This window comes from Cebus imitator, unplaced genomic scaffold, assembly GCF_001604975.1.
Source record: "Cebus imitator isolate Cc_AM_T3 unplaced genomic scaffold, Cebus_imitator-1.0 Scaffold80, whole genome shotgun sequence".
In the NCBI taxonomy this organism is placed as follows: domain Eukaryota; kingdom Metazoa; phylum Chordata; class Mammalia; order Primates; family Cebidae; genus Cebus; species Cebus imitator.
In genome coordinates this window covers 1333282-1358365 of record NW_016107395.1, presented here as the reverse complement: position 1 = coordinate 1358365, position 25084 = coordinate 1333282, and the positions used below count along the sequence as shown (strand labels likewise).

The window sequence follows — 25084 nt, the reverse complement described above, 5'->3', positions numbered from 1 at the left end:
CAGGATGGTCTCGATCTCTTGACCTCGTGATCCACCCGCCTCGGCCTCCCAAAGTGCTGGGATTACAGGCTTGAGCCACCGCGCCCGGCCCCGACTACTTTGACTAAGTCCTGCTTGCCTAACACTGCTTATCCTTGAAGTCTCTGAGATATTTTTCCGTCTGAGAAGTTTTCCCTCACTAGACATGTATCCTTGTTATCTACCTCTATCAGAGTGTCTCTATCACAATCAAGACCTGTGCAAATACCTGACGATGCCTTCTTCCTCTCCTGCAGGTGAGGGAGTTCAATGGTCAGCACTTTATTTTGGAGGAAGCAATTACAGGGGATTTTGCTTTGGTGAAAGCTTGGAAGGCGGACCGAGCAGGAAACGTGATTTTCAGGTATTGTGATAGTTTTAAAAACACTCATACATGTCAGCAACTCTATCTTTTCTAAATTATGATTACAAAAATGGATATCAGAGTGAATTTGCAATTTAAAAATTTATTTTGGAAATGGCCCAAGATCATACATGCCCATGTGTATTGCACATACATAGGTGTGTGCAGGGCTGCTGGTATGTCCACTTGTGGGAGTCTTGTTTGGACTGGTTGACATCCATGCTGCACTGCTTGTTAAATATTTGAATCTGTATGCCCTTTTATATAGGCACACACAATTGTTTTTCTCCCTGTATGTTTTAGTTGCGAAGACCATTTACATGCTTAGAAAATATGAGTCACACAGTTTTATTTAGTTGATATTGTAATTTACATGTATTGTTTTAAAATGTCAAAGTTAATTTGATATTCTGAAGAGATACTGCTAATAATCATTAGTGTTAGTCCTTTTTCAGTTCTTTTGGTGTCTCCTAGGAAATGCTTACAAATGTCCTATCTGAAAAATTGATTAACCTTTATAATACTGAACTTTAAATCCTCACTCTCTGGTTAGCCACAGACCTGATAGATTTTAAAATCTTTTGGTTATTCTAAGCATACTAATCTTGGACTTACAGATTTATATAGTTTTTTGAGGATTATGAAACCCTTGAGTATACACTTAAGAGTTTTCCAAAATGTTTAATCTTGAAGACTTTACCTATTATAATGATTACAGAAATCATTGTTTTTCCTCATATTATCATTTGCTGCTTTCGATTAACAATTTTTTAATCTTTAGCAAATGCAGCTTTGGTGCAATCACAATTAAGTTCTCAGTGATACCCTCATATTGCTTTTTATTTCTGAAGAAGTTATGTGATATTAATGCTCTTTGATTTCTTTGATTTAGGCAGTTTTTTAACATACAGCTAATTTTGGCAATAACAGAAGACATTTTACATTATCTTTATTTGACACATTTGTGTATTATTTACAAATGCTTAGTTGCTTTTTTAAAAAGATTAACAAAATTGTATATTAGTAAGCAGAAATGAATTATGGAAAATATTCCTACATTTATTCTGTGCTGTAGTGCCTGATTCTGGTATCTAAAGTCTGCACAAGGACTATTCTAGGCACCAATTTTATGCTGGTGGTTTAGCAGTTCTGGTGTGAAATGAAAGCTTGCATCACCAATGGTCAAGTGACCTTGGGACTGACTTCACATTTAGTGGGACAGCTGGAAGAGAGGTCTGTCTAGGTTATTCAAGTGGGGGACTTGGGACGTTTTTTTGCCTCTGACCATTCTGCCCTTGGAACTTTTGATGCCTGGATGTCTAGTGGGATCTAACCCAGCAACCTGTGAAAGTTCACACGTACTCCCTTCTCAAGGATGCTCCTATTCCTGTATGCATCCTTCAATCTGAGCAAAAGAAATGCTGGTGGCCCCAAAGAGCTAGTAAAATATAGCTGTGACTTGCTTCCTCTACCAAAGAAATTCTGCTGGCAACCTATATTCCCAGAGACAAAAAATATATTTTAACTTTTACTGTTATTGAGGAACATCAGAGTGCAAAACCGTCAGCAAAATTGGCACATCTTAGAAATTTTTACACCTCAGGGTCTGATGTGGGTGTTGTACTTTCAAAAACTTCATCAGAAAATGATTCTCCAGAATGATCTTTATAGGTGACTCACAAATTACCAATGAATGTTTCATTTAGTTTCAGCAATAGGCTTCTTCTCTTCAATAGAGAATGTAATTACTATACCTTCTCATGTGAAGCATTTGCTACTTTTCCTTTCTTAATGTTTTAATGAGAGCAAGTTATTGAATGAAATATTTAACTAATAGGGACAAAGCATACTTGTTAAAAGATTAAGGAAATTAACTTCAAATAAGATACATTTATTAATATCCTTTTTGTGCATATGTTGAACATGAAAAATAGTTTCTCTTTCTCTCAAGCCAGTTCAAAACTATATACATTGAATAAAATAGTTATGATTTTTTAAAATTTATGAGCTATTTATGAAACTTTATTAATGGAAAATATGATAAACTCATTTTGGAAAGATTCTTAGATTTTTAGTTCATAGAAATCCTAATCTATGAAATCTTAAAACTGACAGAGATACTTATTTTTGGTCTTTTTCCCCCACTTTCTTATCTCCCCCACCCCGATGTAGGAAAAGTGCAAGGAATTTCAACTTGCCAATGTGCAAAGCTGCAGAAACCACGGTGGTAGAGGTAAGAGGTTATTTTTGAATTCTTGGTGTTAATTATTTAACTTGATGTTAGTATTAGTTCAAGAAAAAGTACCACAGTTCGTTTGTTTTCTGGATAATAATGACAGTATTTTTTGTTTTGGAAATGGAACCATTCCATCTAAATATATAATAGTTAAAATTTTGCTGTAACTTCAGCTTTCTTGTTAGCAAGGCTGCTCTCTTTGTGAATCAAGCAATGGGACCAGCTTATAAAAGTCCTTTGATCCTTAAATGAAATAGATCTCCTTGAGTGAAATTCCAAGATGAATTTATGTATGTAGAATCTCAGGAAAATAGTAACTGTGTCAGAAGAAGTTCGTGATCTTACTGTGATAGATTTTGTGACTTCTTTAAGGGAAGAGGGTTACACAAATAACTACTTTGATGTGGTTCCATTCAGAGCAAATTCAGGCACTGACTGTCCTTTTGGAATTCTGCAGCCCTCCTAGGCTTAGGGATCTGGGACAGAAACAGGTGCTTATACCAAAACCTTTCCATTTTGCTTGTAACATATTGAACCTAAAAGAAGACTTCAAATGATTCTCAACTTGAGGCTTTGAGGATCACCTAGGACCGAATTTTTGTGGGAGTTTGAGGTAGTTTTTCCTTGGGAGGACTTTATCTCTGTTGGGATCTGGAATTGAAATACATAGGTTCCTGATTTTTCTCATGATGGCAGGTGTTGTATGTGGTGTCTTTTGATTCATTTATACAAGGCCACCATACTGTTTCATGAAGGCAGCACAGTGTATTTTGAAAGAATCACATGTTAGGGTTCTGTACCTTTCCTGGAAAATGAAGTATGCTATTTTAAAGTGCTGAGGTATATGTTACTTTCAACTGAGGCATGGTGGTTTTATTGGAATGGCTTTACTACATTTAGTATATTTTCTACATTTAAAATGGATAATGTGGCTTATACTTTCTGCGTAATCTGTCTTTAATTTATTTATCCATCTTAATTACCTGTCCATGGCACACAACTGAGAAACGGCATTACTGAGAAACGGCCTACAGTGTAGCTTAAAATAATAGTTTTACACCCCATTGACTTCGTGTATTTCTGCAAAACTGTCAGAAACCAGTATTTCTTCCCACAGTACAAAGCAGCATTATGCACTATCTTGGGTGAAGTTCTCTTTAAAACTTTTTCCTATTACAATCTGGCTCTTTTCAGTTCATCTCATTTCTTATAAGAGCAGAAAGTAACCTTGTGTTGAAGACTCACTGTAGGTATTAGGAAAGAGAGGCTCTCTTTTGGCCTAAGGAGAGAAAATCCTTTAACTGAACCTGCACAAGTAATAAAGGCTGCCCTTCTGTGTCCCGGAACAGACATATCTGATGGATCACAGAATGTTTTTCTGGTAGGCCCAGACATACATTAGGGTCTCTTTCAATGCAGTGCTGTGGGCAACCACTTCTAAAATTCTCTACTTTCCAGTATGGTAGCCACTAGCCACATTAAATTAAAATTATTACATGGTGGCTCAGGCCTGTTATCCCAGCACTTTGGAAGGCTGAGGCAGGTAGATTGCTTGAGCCAGGTATTTGAGATCAGCCTGTACAACATGGTGAAACACTGTCTCTACAAAAAAAAAAAAAAAATTAGCCAGATGTGGTGGCATGTGCCTGAAGTCCCAGCTACCTGGGGGCTGAGATGTGAGAGGATCACCTGAGTCCAGGAGGTCAAGGCTGCAGTGACATCCACTGTGTCACTGTGATCCAGCCTGGGCAATAGAGTGATACCCTGTCTCAAAAAAAAAAGACTGAGAAATTGAATTTACATTTATACTAGTCCCATATCAAGCAAAGCTACATGTGGCTAGTGAGTACTATACTGATCAGTACAAATAAACATTATCATCGCAGGAAGTTTTATTGAACAAAACAGGATTAGAAGGCTCAAGAAGAAATCTGTTATCCTAGTTTAGGAACATAAGCAAAACAGCTCTTTGGACTATAGGATTCTTGTAAGCCTAGCCTGGACACCTGTTCATAGTAGAAACATATAGTATACATAGTAGAAACCTTACCATAGACTGAATTGTAAGAATTGTGCTCACAAACATGGAAAATAATTTGGAATTGGGGTTAGTGCCTATATTGGGCATTTTCTGATATGAAACTCCATTTTGGCTTTGTGACTTGTATTTTGAGTCCATTGAGTTCCGTGGACCTCCAGCCCCCTGTTCTGTGCTATGCCCTATGCACTGCATTACCTGCACCTGCCTCTAGGGTTCTATGACTTTTCAAGCTCTATCTTTCTTTCTTTTATGGGGGTCATAGTGCAATTGATGATTATGAGCTGGTCTCTGAAGTACAGCATTTAAGAGGAATCTTCAGAGATTGTTAACTGCATATTCTTCTGCATGCAAAATGCTAATAATGATAGCTAGTATTAATCAAGCATTTATGATGTGTCAGTCACTGCTGTATTCCTTATGTTCATTATTTTAAATTATCACGATAGTACTATGAAGTAGGATAATAATTATCTTTATTTTAGAGGTGATGACTTTAAGGCATAGAGAGGTTAAGGTGAATACCTGATGTCACACAGCTTAAATGGAACCAGGATAGACCCACAGAGAAACTGATTCCAGGGTGTCTGTTCCTTTCCATTATGTTATGTAATGCTTCCATCTTATCTATCAATGGGTGTTTGAAATTCTTAGCAGTTATTGAATCTCCAGAGGCAGTCCATTCCAATGCTAACCATCAGAGACAAGCAAATAAGGAGATTTTCTGTCCAACTTATTTTCTATCCCAAACCTTCCTTGACAATTATTTCCATTGTAGTCTTTTTTTTCTCTTCTATTACCATCTACCTTAGAGATGTCTTTGAGAAAGGCATCATCCTGTGTTCAGTGGCCCATGCACTCATTCAGTGTTTCCCTTGGACTCTTTTCATTCTACTGTCTAGCCTCTTTGACCTTTATGCTTTTTACATATTTCTCTAAACGTGGTGATTGAATGTCTGTTCTAGAACTATAGTATCAACCAGTGGGAGCTATAACAGTGTGACTACACCCTATATAACATAGTCAGAGGCATCTTTTTCTTTTTAATAGAGAACTCTTAGATCATCTTGTTTCTTTTGAGTTGTAGAATCTGAATTAGAGCTTGTTTCCTAAAGCTCCATGCCAGCATCTTCCCACTCCACAATGCTGCGCCTTTTCAACCTTTCTTCTCTCTGGTGTTTTGAATTTTGATTTTCGTTTTAAGGAGGAAAGAACTATAAGTATTTAAAGTACTAACGATGATTCCCTTAGGCATCTTAAATTTGTTTGGGATTTAGAAGCAGGGTGGAAAAGAAACATAACCTCTTGCCTTTTTGTTTATAATTTTTTAATTATACAATTTACAGCAAATGTTTTACATCAAGAAGTAAATGAGTATGTTTATCATAAATTTAAAAGAAAATCAAATTTGTCCTTGACGTTATTTATTTCTCAATTCTGCAAAAGGGAAACTAGTCCTTTTTGGCAAAGTTTGTTTTTAGATGTGCTCTAGATCAAGGGTCCCCAACCCTTTGGCCATGGACCAGTAGTGATCCATGGTCTGTTAGAAACTGGGCTATATAGTAGGAGATGAGTGGTGTGTGAGTGAGTGTTACTGCCTAAATTCTGCCTCCTGTTAAATCAGCCCTGGCATCAGATTCTCACAGGAGCGGGAACCCTGTTATGAACTGTGCATGTGAGGGATCTAGGTGGCTCGCTCCTTTTGAGAATCTAATGCCTGATGATCTGAGGTGGAACAGTTTCACCCTGAAACCATTCCCCCGCCCAACCCCCATCTGTGGAAAAAGTGTCTTCCACAAAACCGGTCCCTGGTGCCAAAAAAGTTGGGGACCACTTTTCTAGACAAACTTACAAGTTGTATAAAACCATAGAGGTGATCACTTATATATGCTTTTAACAAAACCAATGTAAACATTACATATATTTCTTAAAATGTGCAGCCATTTGCATGCTTCCCCACAAAGTTGTGTCACAGTTGATGCTGGCTGTGTCTTCCTGCCCCTCTTATGGACCTGGGTAGCTACTTGGGGAAAAACAGTCCACATGGCTGCACATATTGCTATATTTGCCAGAGAAATGTTTCTCTTTTCAGTCCAGACAGTGTTATTTCTGGACCTTCCTCTCTTTGAGTGAGTGGGTGAAGTCTTCCCTGATAAACTTTACGAGTTTAAGTGCAAAACTTGCCAGGGAATGACTCTTGGGTGTTGCCTTCCATATGTGTGACAAGGAGTAGCAAGGACTCTTGAGTATTCCAAAGGGCACTAATTTGGCCATTTCTCAGAAGGAATCCTGTTATTGTGTTAAGCTCTCAACTCCCTATGAGCCCCTCTGCTAGTCTTCTGTGTATATAACCTACCATCTAAGTTTCTCTACAAGTGGCCTATTTCTACTTTTTTTTTTTTTTTTTTTTTTTTGAAGGAGCCTATAATAGAAAACCTAGGGGGAGGGATGAGAGTGCTTCACTCAGGAGACTGTTGATGCTTTGTCTCCTGCAAGCAGCCTGGCATGCACGTGCTGTCAGAAAAGGTCATCTGACTCAGCCACTGAAGCTGCTGAGGCTGCCTGTGACTGAAATAACCTCACTGTTTTGGACTTCTTTGTGCTGCCAGACTTGTGCCAGGGCTGGTTTACAAGACAGCAAAGGTTTACCCAAGGCTCTTTCAACTATTTTAGTTAACTTCAGCCTTCAGTCAAAATAAGTATATTTATCATGATATAAATAGAGTTATTTTTATTGTATTTATATTATGGTATGTTTGCCTGTGAAAGAATTGTTTAGATGACATAATATTTGGTGCACACAAATATTTACTGTAGCATGTGTGATTTATGAAGCACAATATAAACTGAACATCGGTGAACCTATCTAATATAAGAATTAGAGCTTAATGGACATACAGGGAATTATTTTGAAAAGTAATATCCTAAGACTTATAAGAACCAGGCTTCAGGGAACTGCATCTTCTGTGTTCTGTGCCAGTGCCTGGCACGTGCCATCTTATTAAAATTTTTAAATTTTTGTGGGTACATAGTAGGTATATATATTATGGTATATGGCTGTTCAGATTTTGAATTTTTTCCTGGTTCAATCTTGATAGGTTATATGTGTCTAGAAATTTATTTATTTCTTCTAGATTTTCCAATTTATTGGCACATAGTACATAGTTGCTCCTAGTAGCCACTAATGATCCTTTGAATTTCTTACCAGTTGTAATGTCCCTTTTTCTCTGATTTTATTTGGTTCTTCACTACCAACACTCTGCCTTTGTTAGTCTGGCTAAAGGTTTGTCAATTTTATCTTCTTGAAATCTCAACTTCTTTTTAATTGTTCTTTTGTATTTTCTTTATTTCAAATTCATTTCTGCTCTGATCTGTATTTCTTTTACTAGTTTTGGGTTTGATTTGCTTTTTTCTAGTTCTTTAAGTTGCATCATTAGGTTATTTGTTTTTCTTTTTTGATGTAGGCACTTATAGATGTAAATTTTCCTCTTAGTATTTTATGGCACTTATAAATTTTCCTCTTAGTACCTGTTCGATGAAATGTTTTATAGATCTCTATAAGGCTCATTTATTCTATAGTACAGATTTAGTCCAATGTCTCTGACTTTTCTTTCTTGGAAATCTGTTCAATGCTGAAAATGGGGTGTGGAAGTCTCCAGCTGTTGTATTTTAGTCTATCTCTCTTTAGCTCTAATAATATTTGCTTTATATATCTGGCTCCCCCAGTGTTGGGTGCATATATATTTATAATCATTGTATCCTCTTGCTAAATTGACCCCTTTATCATTATATAATGAGCTTCTTTGTCTCTTCTTACAGTTTTTGTCTTGAAATCTATTTTGCTTGATGTAAGTATGGCTACTTCTGTTTTTTTTTTGTGGGTGTCCATTGGCATGGGATATCATTTTCCATCCCTTTATTTTTGGTCTGTGTGTATCTTTATAGGTGACACATGTCTCTTGCAGGCAACAGACCAATGGGTCCTATTTTTTTCATCCATTCAGCTACTGTGTCTTATTGGAGAGTTTAGTCCATTTACAGTCAATGTTATTGATAAGTAGGGATTTATTCCTGCCATTTTGATTTTTTTGTTTTGTTTTGTTTTCTGATTGTTTTGTGGTCTTCTTCCTTCTTCCTTCCTGTCTTCCTTTTAGTGATGATGATTTTTCTCTGGGGTGCTTTAATTTCTTGCTTTTCATTTTTTATGTATCTGTTGTATATATTTTTTTGATTTGATATTAGCCTGAGTTGAAAACACTGTCTTTTAACCCATTATTTTAAACTGATGAAAACTTAACACTAATTTCATAAAATAAAGCAAAAAGAAAACCAATAAAAACTCTAAACTTTTTGTTTTTTTTGAGACAGAGTTTTGCTCTTGTTGCCCAGGCTGGATTGCAGTGGTACAATCTCGGCTCCACTGCAAACTCCGCCTCCCGGGTTTAAGCAATTCTCCTGCCTCAGCCTCCTGAGTAGCTGGGATTACAGGTATGCACCACCACACCAGCTAAGTTTTTGTATTTTTCGAAGAGACGGGGTTTCATTATGTTGGCCAGGCTGGTGTCAAACTTCCAACCTCAGGTGATCCACCCGCCTTGGCCTCCCAAAGTGCTGGAATTATAGGCATGAGCCACCGCGCCTGGCCAAAACTCTACACTTTTACTTCATCCTTGTTCTTTATAACGTTTTGTTTCTCTTCATTTCTTACTGTGCTATGTCTTAAAGTTATTACAGTTATAATTGGCTCATTATTTGGTCTTTCAACTTAAGTGTTTACACACCACAGTTACAATGTTATATTAATAATATCCTGTATGCCTGTAATCCCAGCACTTTGGGAGGCTGAGGCAAGCAGATCACGAGATCAAGAGATCTAGACCATCCTGGCCAACATGGTGAAACCCCGTCTCTACTAAAAACAAAAATTAGCTGGGCATGGTGGTGCGTGCCTATAGTCCGAGCTACTTGGGAGGCTAAGGCAGGAGAATTGCTTGAACCCAGGGGTCAGATGTTGAAGTGAGCCAAGATTGCGCCACTGCACTCCAGCCTGGTGACAGAGCAAGACTCCGTCTCAAAAAAAAAAAAAAAAAATAATAATAATAATAATTGTGTTTTTCTGTGTGCTTCTTATTACCAGGGAGTTTTATATCTTCAGATGATTTTTTTCTTTCTCATTAACATCTTTTTTTTTTTTTCAGACGAAGAACTCTCTGTGTCACTTCTTATAGGACAGGTCTGATGTTGATGAAATCCCTCTGATTTTGATTGTCTGGGGAGTTCTTTATTTTTCCTCCATGTTTGAAGGATATTTTTGCCAGATATATTATTCTAGGGTCAGAGTTGTTTTTATTTTCTTTCAGCCCTTTAAATATGTCATGCTACTGTCTCCTGGCCTTTAATGTTTCCTCTGAAAAGTCTGCTGCCAGACATCTTGGAGCTCCGTTGTCTGTTGTATGTTGTTTCTTTTCTCTTGCTGCTTTTAGAATTCTTTATCACTGATTGTTGGGAGTTTAATTAAATGCCTTGAGATAGTCTTCCTTGGGTTAAATTTGCTTGGGATTCTCTCACCTTCTTTTACTTGAATGTTAATCTTTCTCTAGATTTGGGAAATCTTTTTATGCCTTTGAATAAACTTGCCACCCCCATCTCTTTCTCTACCTTTTCCTTAAGGCCAGTGACTCTTAGTATTGGCCCTTTCAAGGCTATTTTCTAGATATTGTAGGTGTGCTTCATTGTTCTTTATTTTTCTTTTGTCTCCTCTGACTGTATTTTCAAAAAGCCTGTCTTCAAGCTCAGTGATTTTCTTCTGTTTGATCAGTTCTGCTATTAAGAGACTCCAGATGTATTCAGCATCTGTATGTCAGTTGTGTTTTTCCAAATGTAGAATTTCTGCTTGCTTCTTTTTAATTATTTCAATCTGTTAAATTTATCTGGTAGAATTCTGAATTCCTTCTGTGTTATCTTGGATTTCTTTGAGTTTCCTCAAAACAGCTATTTTGAATTCTGCCTGAAAGGTCACATATCTCTTTTTCCCCAGGATTTGTCCCCTGTGCCTTATTTTGTTTGGTGAGGTCATGCTTCCCTGGATTGTCTTGAAGCTTGTAGATGATTGTTGGTGTCTGGGCATTAAAGGGTTAGGTATTTATTGTAGTCTTTGCAGTCTGGTCCTGTTAGTGCTTTCCTTGGGAATGCTTTCTAGGTATTTAAAGGGACTCGGGCTCCAACCAACTGCTGTGGTTTTTGTAAATTTGTAAGAGGTATTGTTTTGATGGTCTTGGATAATATCCAGAAGGCTTTTCTGGATTACCAGGTAGAGACTGCTGTTCTTTTCCTTACTTTCTTCCGAACAAGTGGAATCTTTCTCTCTCCATCTCTCTCTCCCTCTGTCCTCTCTCTCTCTCTCTCTTTCTGTCTGTGCTAAACTGCCTGGAACTGAGGGTGTGATGATACAAACATACTCCTGTGGCTACCACCACTTGGACTGTGCCGGGTCAGGCCTAAAGCCAGCACAGCACTGGGTTTCGCCCAAGGCCTTCCGTAACTACTACCTGACTACCACCTATGTTAACTCAAGGCCCTGAGGCTCTACAATAAGCAGGTGGTGAAGCCAGCCAAGTCTGTTTTCTTACCTTCAGGGCTGTCCCAAAGGCAATCTGATTTTTAGTTCTTGTGACAGTGCTTTTCTATATACAGATACTGTAGTTGTTAAAGTTTGGTGCTCTTGAGGTGGGACAAATGGCTTCAGTTCTACCATCTTGCTAAACTACCTTTCCATCTCTTTCTAAATTAATCAGAGGAAAAGATCAGGGTTATGTCTGTCATCTTGCCAAGCATACATGTAGTGTTTCTGGTTGGTGGGTGAGGAAAGGTGAAGATTGCAGTGTAACTGAAATACGAATTTTTATTTTATGGAGGATAATGAACATATACAATAATAAGCAGAGGAATATCATGTACCTTCCTGAGCCCAACACCTTATCTCCAATGACCATCAACCCATGGTCACTCCTGCCCCATCCACATCCCCATCTCTTTGCCTTCTCCTTCCTCTAATTGATTTGAAGCAAGTACCAGATATTACAGTGCAATGATAGTTTAAGGAAAGTTCACTGATATTCAGAAATTCTAGCATATCAGGTATTTTTATAGATCCTGGAGATATAGCAGTGAACAAAACTCCCTGCTCTCATGGAGTTTACATTCTGATGGTCGATCTTGATAATAGAATGAATAAGTAAAATATGTATTATATTTGATATTGCTAAGTGTTAAGAGAAAAAGTGTGAAAAGGGACCTGAAATGTCAGGGAAAGAAACTGAAACTTTGGATGGTACAGTGAAAGGCCTGTCAGTGAGATGACTTCTGAATAACAACCTTAAGACAGAGAGGAAGCTAGATTTGCAGCTAACTGATGGTGGAGCCTTCTAGGCCCAAATGAGTAGTATGTGGAGAGACCTGAGGCAAGAGCATCCCTGGCAGGTTTGGAGAACAGAGATAACAAACTTCTTTCATTGTATGGTCATAGGGTGTGCAGTCTTACGTGAGAATTAACTTTCTCGAGGGTACTGGCAATATCTTTCTCAAAGGCTATGTGACTTTTGACATTGGAGCATCCTCGTGTTTATGACTGTGGCCCTCTTTGGAGAACTTTGTGTTAATAATTCCTTATAAATCATCTTAGACATGAACAAGCTGGTTGTTTTACTTAACAATAGAAGGTGGGAACACAGTGGATTTTAACCAGGTGACATAATAGCTAAAGTGGGTCCTGTGAACATTTAATTTTCATTAAGCAGGCCAATTAATGTATTCATGTTTTAGAGATTTGGGCTATCTTGCTTCCTGCTTTAAGGAAATGAAAAAGCCTAAGGAGTAAGCATAATTCCTTCCCTCTTAAATTTCTCTTATTCTTTGGATTGCTAATACCTAATGATACAGTTTTAAAAGCAATGGAATTCATGATTTTTCAAGAGGCAATAAAAATAAAATGAGACAGAAAGAAAAATGAAGCTTTGGTCCACATAAGACAAGGACTTCCCACCGTGTTGAAAAACTTCACTGGATCCCATTTCAAGTAACACACACATCCATACACAGGCTAATTTTTGTGTGAAATTCATTCATACATAAACATCTGTGACATATGGAGGCATATTTATGAGAACTTGGCTGAAATGTCAAATTTGACATTTACTGTGTGAAGTTTACTATACTACATGCTCTTTACTGCACTTTAGTATTTACCTGGTAGGGCTCTCTACCTCAGTTAGTTAGCTACATAGAATGAGGTTAGCAAAAAACTGTTTATCCTAATCTTCCTGAATCTATCACATGGCCAGTTGAGTTGAACACGTAACACAAGTTCTTTTAAGAGAAAAAAAAAAGGTGTTTGTTTATACAATATGGAAAAAGAAATACCTTCCTTCCACCAACCCTCCCTGAAGAACCCTTAGTCCTTTGGCACAATACTATCACCTTCCTAAGTATTAACTTTTGGGATGGATATGGTGAGTGCTGGATATCATTCACACAGGTTGATTTTTAGACCTGGTAAATTATATAAAATCTTCAATTTACATTTATTTTCCTTATTTTTTTCAGTTCATAATATTTTACTTGTGCTTTTGGACTTTTTAAAATGGATGACTAACCCATTCTTAAAGACATCTCTAAATTCTATGCCACATATTTAGCCAGGTATAGAATGCTTTGAAAAGATAATATCCTAACAGAAGTATACTAAATGAACTGATTGATTCTACTCATTTCAGAGTATTGAAGTATTTAAAGACAATTCATTCACTTCCTTGAATTTTTATGAAATGCTGTATTGGTTTGAAAATATTTAGATGCTAATGAAGATGTACTCAATGAAGACATATTGTAGTTGAGTAGTTTGGCAAAATAACCTGACAGAATTATTGTTATGTTAATATTTGTTGTTTCTGCCAAGGAAGCAGTAAATATAAAAATATGGACTTGGTAAATGCCTAGTGTTAACTGCATTACTTTCCAGACACTTGTATATTAACAAATATAATTCTTAGTTTAATGACTATTTACACCCAGAAGAATAGCAGAATAGAAATAGTTTATTGGTGATAAAAATATATTAAACAAAGTGCTAATCTTGACATTTTATGTCTTGTTGCTTGGTAACAATACTGCAGCTATGTGAGAGAGTTCCATTATCTCACGTACAATGGACTTCATTGCATTGTGGGGTAAAAATACCAATTACAGCAAGTCATTTGTATGTACCATTATCCTCACAAAATTTTGGAGCTATTTTTTATAGTTTGTATAGAGATCCTAAAACAAAGTCACTTTAATAATATATCCCCCTTTTTTGATGGATTGGTGAATTTTATCCTAGCTATTTTTGGCTTTTTGTCTTTATTTATAATTTTTCAGGCCTCAAATTTGTATTTTATTAATCTGTACTATATAAATCCAGGCTTTTAACTGTTGTTATAAATATGCACATTATAAGTGGTGCTTCATAGTCCTTATTGAACATCCTTTATCCTTGAGCACTTAAAGAAAAGAGAGAAATATTTGGAATTTTTTTTTTTTTGCCTCATGAAAAATACGACATATTTTTCATCCTTCTCTAATATAGAACTTCCTAATTCAGAACATCAGGAGAGCCTGTTGAACTAATGTGGTTTGTACTAAATAAGAGGCAGATTCATGTTGTACAGAACAGTTTTTTGCTCTGTAATATTGGTTCACAGTTATTCCTTACAAGGATTGACAAAATACAGCCCATGGCCTGTTTTTATGCAGTCTAAGAGTAGGCATATTTTTATATTTTGAAAAGATCATATTTTTTAAAACTGTATAACAGTGTGTAGTCTGCAAAGCCTAAAATATCATTTAATCCTTCACAGAAAAAAAGTTTGCAGACCCTTCATTTATAGCATAACTTCTATTTCTATAGTCTGAATATATTAAATCACTCAATATTTCTTAAGTACCAACATACTTAAGTAGAACTGAAATAACTGGTTTGAAGACAATGAATAGAAAATTAATTAGAATAATGTGAATTTGTATAGTTGTTGATAAATTACTGCAATTTTGTTGGACTGGTTTTGGGGCATCCATGAAGGGTAGATCTTGTGCAAGCAATTTGTGTATCCAGCTCTAGTTGCTACTGTCTTTTAAAAGCACAATGCCTCTGTCAATAGATCTGACATTAATATGATATAATTAAATATTGATGGACTCATTTTATTAGAAGCACTTGCCTTTTTCGTACTTATTTAACTTATACTTGAGAGCCCGTTTCTCATGTATAGAAATGCACAGCCAGGCCGTGTGCAGTGGCTCATGCCTGTAATCCCTGCACTTTGGGAGTCTGAGGCTGGTGGATCAGCTGAGGTCAGGAGTTTGAGACCAGCCTGGACAGCCTGGCCAACATAGTGAAACCCCGTCTCTACTAAAAATGCAAAAAATTGGGCCAGGCATAGTGGTGCACACTTGTAATTCCAGCACTTTGGTAGGCCGAGTCAGGCGGATCACGGGGTCAGGAGATCAAGAACATCCTGCCAGCATGGTGAAACCCTGTCTCTACTAAAAATATAAAAATTAGCTGGGCATGGTGGTACACGTCTGTAATCCCAGCTACTCGGAAGGCTGAGGCAGGAGAACTGCTTGAACCTGGGAAGCGGAGGTTGCAGTGACCTGAGATCACACCACTGCACTCTAGCCTGGTGACTGAGTGAGATTCTATCTCAAAAAAAAAAAAAAAAAAAAATTAGTCAGGCATGGTGGCAAACACTTGTAATCCCAGCTACTTGGGAGGCTGAGTCAGGAGAATTGCTTGAACCTGGGAGGCGGAGGTTGCAGTGAGTGGAGATCACACCAATTCACTCCAGCCTGGGCAACTAGAGTGAAACTCCATCTCAATAACAAAACAAAACGAAAATGCACAGCCAGATGAGTGTCAGTAACCAGGATGATAGGTGGAATCTCCTCCAGCCTGACCAGTGTTCAGGCTATGGCTGTAGCTCCTGCTGGCTGGCAGAGTTTCCAAGAGCTACAGAAATAGTCCAGGATTGAAATCATCCCATGTTCCTGGGGGCTTGGGAGGGCCCTAAGTCTCTGATTTTTCATCTGTGTCATCAGCACCTTAGGAGGAGGAAGAACATGGATGGAGACTTTGCAGATGGAAAAACTTTGAGGATGGTGAGGCTGATTACTCCCCCTACCCCCCGCCCCCAGCTTTCTAAACTGTCTTGTAGCTCTCTAGTTTCTTTTTGGTCAGAAACACTTTTGTAAGACTTACCTATTTCTTATTTGTTGATAAGGTAAAGCCTCAAATCGGGAAGTTTAACGGGGTAGCAATGTGCTTTTTTGTCTTGCAGTGGTCCTCTTAAGCAGTAGAAAAGGATTGAAACAGCCAAGGTTACTGATGAGTGGCAAGTCAGTTTTAGCTAGATTCATTTAACTCTCCTTTCTTATAAACCGTGCTCAGAACTTCACACTTGTGTACCATTTCCACAGTACCATGTGTTTGATGTTACTTTGCATAATGCTTTGTGCTTTTCAAATCACTTTGACATGTAGTATCTCATCAGATCCTCTAATCACCAGGTAAAGTTGGAGGAGAAGTGGTTTTATTACAATATTGTAAATGAGCAAATTGACATGGCTAAGATCTTGGTGATCTTGGACTAGATCACTAGGCAATTAAATGGCTTCATGAAAAGGACGCTTGGAAGACTTGGCCTAAGTCCTGAGTTTCCATCCTCCATATGTGACTTTGTGGTTTCTCTGACAATATGGAGGTTTTATTTCTGGATATGTATAAATAGGAATTATAAAAATCTGAATGTAGGTAGGTATATAGGCATTTGTAGGAGCTTGGATTTTAAGTGCATTTGGAAAGGTCATAATTTTAGCTTGCGTGTTATATGTAGAACAGACTTTAGAGGCATGAAGGGGCAGACTAGTGAGGAGACTGATGTGATCCAGGTGAGCGGTTGATGGTTGCTTGGACTTGAGTGGTGGAGAGGATAGAATTAGGAGATACAATATGTTGGAAGAGGAATCTATCCAACATGCCCATGGCTTAGATGTGGAAAGCTTGGATAGAGGAAAGGTAGAAATTAAAATTGCTCCTATACTTAGCTTGTGTAATGATGTATCACTTACTGAAATGGGAAAACTGAGATGAACCTGTTGGGGGAGTGAGTCAAGAGCTCACTTAGGATTGATTGGCTTCTTAGGCATTCAAATAGTGGTGACGCAGGTGCAGGTGCATATGTTATGTGTAGTGCTCAGAGATGGAAGGTTGGGAAGGTAGTTATACAATTGGGAATAATTCACAAATATTTGAGTTAGGGTTATGGAATGGAAAAGATCACTTAGGGAAAGAAGTTCTGGGGCTAATCTTGAGGAATCTTATCTTTTCTCTTGTATTTCTTTATTTTTTTTTGTGAACAGAATCTGAGATTAAGATTTGCCTCTCACTACTTTTGTGACCTTAGGCAGATTTAGAATTTCGGCTTCCTTATAGCATCTCCTGTTTGCTCATTTCATGGGTTTATTTTGAGCATCAGTGGGATAGAGCGTTTCAGTGTGTTTTCTAAAGCTTTAAAGTGCTATATCCTCACCTTAATCCCTCTTGCTGCTTTGATTAATAAACCTCAGATGACTGTTGTTCTCATTGATCCAGTGATGATGACTATTGAACTACACTGCAAATGGCAGCTGGCAAGGCAGATCCTCTGTATGCTTTCCCTGTCTTCCAAAGTTCTTGATCTAAGAAAATAAAAATTCCATAGTGCCACGATTCCTAAAATCTTAGTGCATGATCTAAAAACTAAATTTGGTTTTGAAAATATTGTTAGCTTTAATCCTTCAGAAAACTAGCCAGTATTTGAAGTCCATAAAATCAACTTAAACATGCTGATACCTTACATCAAGCAAAAACTACGATGATTCTTGAGGGGAATATTATGGACACCTTCAAGAAAGGAAGGTTCTTACAAGTCTGTCACTTTATTAGCTTGAGTTGCACACTCTCAAATTGATAACTTCCCTCTGCCTTTGTATGTGAAATATGGAGCATTAAGGATCCATTTTATCTCTTTTTATATTTTGGCTAAAAAAATTCACATATTTTGGTTTGGGACGAAGATAAAAGTTATTTACTGCTTAAAACTTGCTCATCCTGAATAACCACTTTGACTTTTTTCTTCTTTAATAAAGAAAAGTTTCCTTGGCTCATAATTCTAGTGGGTAGAAAGTCCAAGACGAGGCAGCTGCATCTGCAGAGGGCCTCATGCTGCTCCACTTGTGGCAGAAATTGGTGAAAGAGTGGGTGTGCACAACAAGATCCCGTGATGAGAGAGGAGGCAAGAGCCATTTGACTTATTTTGAATGAAAGTCACATCTGTTGTTTGTTTGGGGGCATAAACAAAGAGGGCCTCAGATATTGATGCTTTCTGTTCACCTGTGGGCATACCACTTCCTGAACACAGAGGGACTTAAGGTCCAAAACGTAAATTATGTGGAAGGAAAAAGTGTTTTCCTTTCTTCCTTGTGATAGCTTTGTCTAATTGAATTTTATAGAATTATGAATTTGTTTTTGGATGGAATCGTTTAAAACAGTTAATTTGGGAGAAATAATGAAAGACTAGGAACTAAGAATTATTTAACTCTGAATGTAATGGTCTTTTGCTCTGTGGTTTATTCCGTGAAAAAATCAAGTCCACTCATGCCTAAGACTAGAGGTTACCTTCTTTGATACAGCTTTTTCAAGTTTAATGATAATACGAAGTGTTTCTGCCACTGAGTAACAAAGCCCACATTGAGATTTTTCAACCACTCATGCCAGAACTATAGGTCACCTTTTCTCTGATACAGCTTTTGAAGTTTAATGATAATATACAGTGTTTCTGCCACTGAGTAACACATTTGGGTTCTTCAAAGAGAATTCTAAATACAAATCCCATGTGAGGAAACTTAAACTGGAATGTGAAGAAACCTGCTATATTTTCTGTGCCTTCTGTGAAAAGGATCTGGGTCATTCATTTAAAGAATCTATTTTAGTTTCCCTAATAATTGCAGTAAAGGATGTAAGTTTTGCCATGCATTGTGAAAAAGTTCTGTTCAGTTTTGAATTTCACTTTAAATTTTGGAAAAGCTTTGCTGGCACAGACAAAACTCAGAAGAGAAATTCATCATTACCAAACTCAGACAATACAGGTTTACTACAAAGAGCTGTGAGATTAAGAATGAGTTTGAAAGTTTTGGTGTAATTTAAATTTCTCTGAGAAATTTACAAAACTCATTCATCTTGAATTGGCTTCTTAGAATTGGAAATAAACTTTTAGAAATAAAAGTAGTATCCGCCGGGCACGGTGGCTCACGCCTATAATTCCAGCACTTTGGGAGGCCGAGACGGGTGGATAACGAGGTCAAGAGATCGAGACCATCCTGGTCAATATGGTGAAACCCCGTCTCTACTAAAAATACAAAAATTAGCTGGGCATGGTGGCGCATGCCTGTAGTCCCAGCTACTCGGGAGGCTGAGGCAGGAGAATTGCTTGAACCCAGGAGGCGGAGGTGGCGGTGAGCGGAGATCATGCCATTGCACTCCATCCTGGGTAACCAGAGCAAAACTCCGTCTCAAAAAAAAAAAAAAAAAAAAAAAAAAGAGAAAAGTAGTATTAAGTAGAATCCAAAAGGCAGTTTAATAACTCAGTTTCTGCTATAAAAAGTATTTTAGCTGCTATTTTATTTATAGCTCCTTGTTCATTTCTCTTGGCATCTGAATATGTTTGCACTCAAAATATTTTCACATATTTTTCCTCTCTGGTATATATTTTTAATGTACAAGATAGTGCTTTATATGTAGATTGAGAACTAGATTTTAAAAGGAGATAGGAAAATGGAATGGAAAACTTTCTTAATGAAATTCATTCCCAGGAAATAGGGGCAGTGAAATGGTCAAAGTAGACTCTATACAGCTAAGGTGTGCCCTACACAGAATGTGGTAGATGCTATAACTGAAATATTTTCAATAGTGGTAATAGCAATTGAAGGAAATTATAATAATAATGATAATAATAATAAAAACAACAATAATAATAAACTGAAAACAATAATAATAATAATGAAAACAAAATAGTGACAACTTCTGGTTTATACCATGCACTTACATGCAAAGCACTTTAAGTTATCCTTTATAATAACTCAATGAGGTAGGTTTTATTGTCTATATTTTATAGAAAGACAAATGAGGGCAAGGAAAAACTTTAACAAAGCTGGTAAGGGGAAGAGTTAAGATCTAAACATTTCTTTGTGCCTCCAAAGCTTATGTTCTGAAGCAAAACAAATGATGGTTGGTATACTTTGAGATGCATTTTACATTATGCTTTTCAATGTTAACATTTTTATCTAATTTGCAGTCTCCTTACTTGCAGGCTCTTAGACCTTTAGCTAACTGAATTTTTCAGTTAACTTAGTATAGCCCCAGGATAATAAATGCAAAATTAAAAATCATTCAGTAATGTTAACCTTTTAGAACATATGAAATAGAATAATATCCTAAAAGCTGTAAAATGAGAACCTTCACATTTAGGAAGATAGAATGTTTTTCCCCCCAATTGAAAATGAAATAGATAGTATTATATAATAGTTTGAATTCAAGATGGAAATTTTAGGATTCTATATAATAACTACTGGCAATGATTATTTAAAAAAATAGCCACTTCCAATTTCAGGTCTAACATGCAAGGAGTTTGGAAGTTGCCATACTCATGCTCACAATAATAAAAAGGCTTAATAAACTGAAAAATCAACAGTTATTCTTAGATCCACCAGAGGATTAAAGTCACAGGACAAACCACTGCCCCCCAAATTGGAGACAGACAGGCTAATATGGAGAATCGCAACTTACTGGAGCAGAAACCTAGTACATAGCAGAAATCTCCATGGGAACCAGTCCCAGGGTAGAAAACCTCAAACTGTAATTGATGAATTGTTGGAGGCTCATGTGGATAAGTTTCAGAGTTAGACTCCGGAGTGGACTGGTCTTAGGAGGGGCTTCATATTTCTTTGAGTTTTACCTCTAGAATTCCTAGCAGAGTTTTGGTGAAGACCAAAGGAAAATTTCCTTTTGCTTCTGGCAAGGGGTAGGGGGAAAAGTAGACATTTTGAAATATACCCAGAGCATTCTCTTTTTAGCAATGCCTGCCTTTAAGTGAAATTAATAATAGCAATGTTATAAGAGACAAGTGCTGGGGATACCATGTTTTAAGATATTTGTGCTACCCATGAAGTGGTATAGCATTATTTGAAAGAGGACTTGGATTAATTGTAAATGTATATTGCAAACTCAATATAACAATAAAAGATAGGAGAAAAAGGTAGAATTCTATAAAAAAGTTATTAAAACTACAGAATGCAGGAAAGAGTGGAGGGTAAAAGGAACGAAGAACAAGGACAATGAAGAGAATGAAGGAAATAGTAGCAAATATGGTAGATATCGATTTGAACATTACTGGTCTAAACATACGAACTAAGATTCAAAGTGGATTAAAAACAAGACTCAGCTGTATGTTGCCTACAGGAAATCCACTTTAATGTAGAGACACAAAAGTAAAGAGATGATGGAAAAAAAATTCTAACATTAATCAAAAGAAAGCTGGAGCAATTAGGCAGGGCATGGTGGCTCACACCTGCAATCCCAGTACTTTGGGAGGCTGAAGCAGGTGGATCTCTTGAGCTGTGGAGTTCAAGACCAGCCTGACAAACATGGTAAAACCCCATCTCTACCAAAAATACAAAAATTAGCCAGGCATGGTGGCATATGCCTATAATCCTAGCTGCTTGAGAGGCTGAGTCAGGAGAATCACTTGAACCCTGGAGGCAGAGGTTGCAGTGAGCTGAGATCACACCTTTGCACTCCAGCCTGGGCAAAAGAGCAAAACAGTTTCAAAAAAAAAAAAAAAAAAAAATACTGGAGCAATTATATTAATTTCAGACAAACCAGACTTCAGAGCAAGGAAATTTATTAGGGTTAAAGAGGGGTAGTCCATAATGATAAAAAGATCAGTTCTTCAGAAAAATACAGCAGTTCTTAATGTTTATGCTGTGGCAGTTCTTATTTCTAGTTCCCCTCCCCCCACTCGCCCCCACCACCACCACCACCACAGAACTAGCCTTGTGAGCCTCAGAAGTTTAAGTACTGTCTGCCTCCTGTCACTCCCAGTAGGGATCCAGCTCTGAGAAGCACTTGGCCCCAGCACCAGTTCCTTCTACTTTTCTTTGTTCCTCCTGCAGTTACTAGATCTGTGTCTCCTGCGTGCTTTTTGCCTTTTCAATTCTCAATTTCTTATTTAAATTATATAAAAATAACTGCCAAAACTAACTCAAAAAGAAGCAAAGATCTACCTAAATGTAAAGTGTAAAATAGAAAACTCATAGGAAATAACAAGGAAAATGTGACCATGCTTTTTTCACATAAAGACATGATCCATTAAAGAAAAACACTTGATAGGTTGGACTTCATTAAAATTAAAAACTTCTCTGTGGAAGGCACTATACAGAGAATAAAATGACAAACTATGGTTTGGTAGAAGATATTTGAAAGAGGACTTGGATTAATTGTAAATGTATATTGCAAACTCAAGTGTAGCAATAAAAGATAGGAGAAAAAGAATTGTATAAAAAGGTTAATTGTAACTACAGAGTGCAGAAAAGAGTGGAGGGCAAAAAGAACAAAGAACAAGGACAATGTCTTATAAGACTTGGGGCAAACATACACAAAAACAATTAAAACTCAATGATCAGAAAATTACCCTATGACAAAATAGGTAAAATCTGAGCAGGTGCCTTACCAGAGAAGATATACAAATGGCAAATAAGCATATGAGAAGATCTTTGTCATCATGTCATCAGGGAATTGTAAACCTAAAAGAGATACCATTACTCATCTATTAGATTGGCTAAAAGTCAGAACAGTAACAACACCAAATGCTGATGAGGATGTAAAACCACAAGCACTCTCAGTCATTGCTGGTGAGAGTACAAAATAGTACAGCTTCTTCCAGAGTTTGGTGTTTTCTTATAAAACTAAAAAACTCTTACCAAATAATCCAGCAATCACAGTCCTTGGAATTAATCCACTATGTTAGTTGGAATGCTTCCTGAAAGATTAATAAATTGCCTATTTTTGTTTCCATGTAGAATATATGATAGACTTATTCATGCTCTGATCCTGAGCCATGGCTGAATTTGATATTTAGTTTACTGTACTTTTCCTAAACATCTAAGAACCACTTTATTGGCACTGTATACTGACTTTCATAGAGGCAATGTTTTCTTTCAAAAAGTGACTGCATGTGTGTCCCTGTGTTGATAAAAACAATACTTTGGTTAAACGTAGGAAATAGGTAATTGGCTTTGAAGTCCGTTTCAGCTGCGCATTGAGTGAAGTTTCTAGCTTTCTAAAACTACAAATTGCTACCTTCAGAGTTGCTTAGGGATGTAGTCAACAACATGGCCATTAGGTATACAAATGTTAAGGATTTGCTACATAAAACACAGTGATTGTTTTAGATTGTCTTACAATCTAGTTGAGATAGGACTAACTTGGTTGTACATAGAGCAGTGAGTGCTCAATTTTACGATAAAGAGTATTTGCTGTGGGATCCTGATGGTGGTGGTTTGGTGTGAGTTTGTGGGACTAACCCCACATAACCACTCTCTACTTCTTGGCTGTGTTTATGCAGATATCACTATAAGGTCAATTGTGAAGGAAGGAGAAGACTTAAGGCATTTTACACTTGCCATCTTGATTGACAGGTCTAGGGACATTTGGGTGAGGATGGGCCATAATGGGATGTGGAGACACTTTCTGCATGGAACGAAGAGACTTGAGAAAGAAGATGGGAGTGTCTTGGGTTGATTTTCTTTAATTCCTGTTTATACATAATGTTTCTTTTTATAAAATAGGGACCATTTTAATATATTTTTCATTACATAAAACATTAAGCATGTTTTTACAGCTTACTACCCCCTAAATAAAGATATCTTAATAGTTATAGTAAAACTTATATCAACAACTCTATTGTTGGACGTTCATGTTTTCCATCTTTCACTATTAATGCTTTAGTGAATATTGTTTTTGTACATGTCTGATTATTTGACCACATTTCTAGAAGTAGATTTTGTTTATATGTGCATCAACATTTGAAGGTTTTGGAAACTATTGCTAAATTATTCTCTAGAAAGATAATTCCATTTATAACCTCTCAGTGATATTTAGAAGTATCATTTGTAACTACTCTCAATAACATGGATATTATACTTTAAACACTTAATAACTTGCTAGGTGAAAAATGCTACCCTATAGTTTTAACTCTCATATCTTTGACAAGAGACATTGACTGTTTTTCATATATTTATTGGCTCTATTTCTTTTGTGATTTTGTGTCTTATTTTAATGGGAATATTGCTAGTATTTTATTCCCAAGCATTCTTAAACCTCCCACTTAGTTGAGGAGTTGTGCGAGAGGGAAGAAGTTAAGGTACAGGGTATGGTTGATATGTGTACTCTGTAGCCAGACACTCTAGATTAAAACCCCACTTCCTGGAGAATCCTCCTGGCTGCTTGACCCAGGACAAGAACTTGATTGCCTACAATTAGTAGACTAGAAAAGAAAGAACATTGTGAACCCAGAGCAGTAACCAGTTATGGAAGTAAATATGGATAAGTTTCCCAGAGAGAAGGTAACCACGGCCAGCAGCTATACCCGTAGAGCCCCTTCCTAAAATAAGATGTGAGTCAAGTGCTGTTGATTCACTGTTTTGAGATAGCTCTCTAAAACTTATAGTCGTGATTTCCCACAAAATAATCTTGTTGCAAATGATGTAGATTATGTTCAAAAAAAAAAAAAAGAAAGAAAAAGAAGTCTCACGCCTGTAATTCCAGCACTTTGGCAGGTCGAGGCAGGTGGATCACCTGAGGTCAGGGGTTCAAGACCAGCTTGGCCAATGCGGCAAAACCCCATCTCTACTAAAAATACTACAATTAGCTAGGTGTGGTGGTGTGTGCCTGTAATCCCAGCTCTTCAGGAGGCTGAGGTAGCAGAATCGCTTGAACCCAGGAGGTGGAGGTTGCAGTGAGCTGAGATCCCGCCACCGAAGTCCAGCCTGGGCAAAAAGATTGAAACTCTGTCCCCCACCAACACTCCCTCCCACCAAAAAAAGGAAGAGCCAGAGGGCATTTCTAACATTAATGTTTTGGAATCTTTATGATACTCCCTCCTGAAAGGCTATTAAATAAGGTACATTGTCACTGACATAAACTGAGATATGTTCTCCTAAAAAATAATTATCTTATTACAAAGAATTACATGGATTCCTTTTCCTAATTTTGCATTTTTTTTTTTTTTTTTTTTTTTTT

At 37.1% G+C, this 25084-nt stretch overlaps 1 protein-coding gene across 1 annotated transcript in view; it reads left to right on the top strand.

Moving 5' to 3' along the window:
- Window positions 1-25084, top strand: part of OXCT1 (3-oxoacid CoA-transferase 1) — a 139810-nt gene that overhangs the window by 32016 nt on the left and 82710 nt on the right. The window contains exons 6-7 of the mRNA XM_017533132.2: window positions 276-382; window positions 2555-2615. Coding sequence (XP_017388621.1) covers window positions 276-382; window positions 2555-2615 — 168 coding nt within the window. The remainder of the gene's footprint in view (window positions 1-275; window positions 383-2554; window positions 2616-25084) is intronic.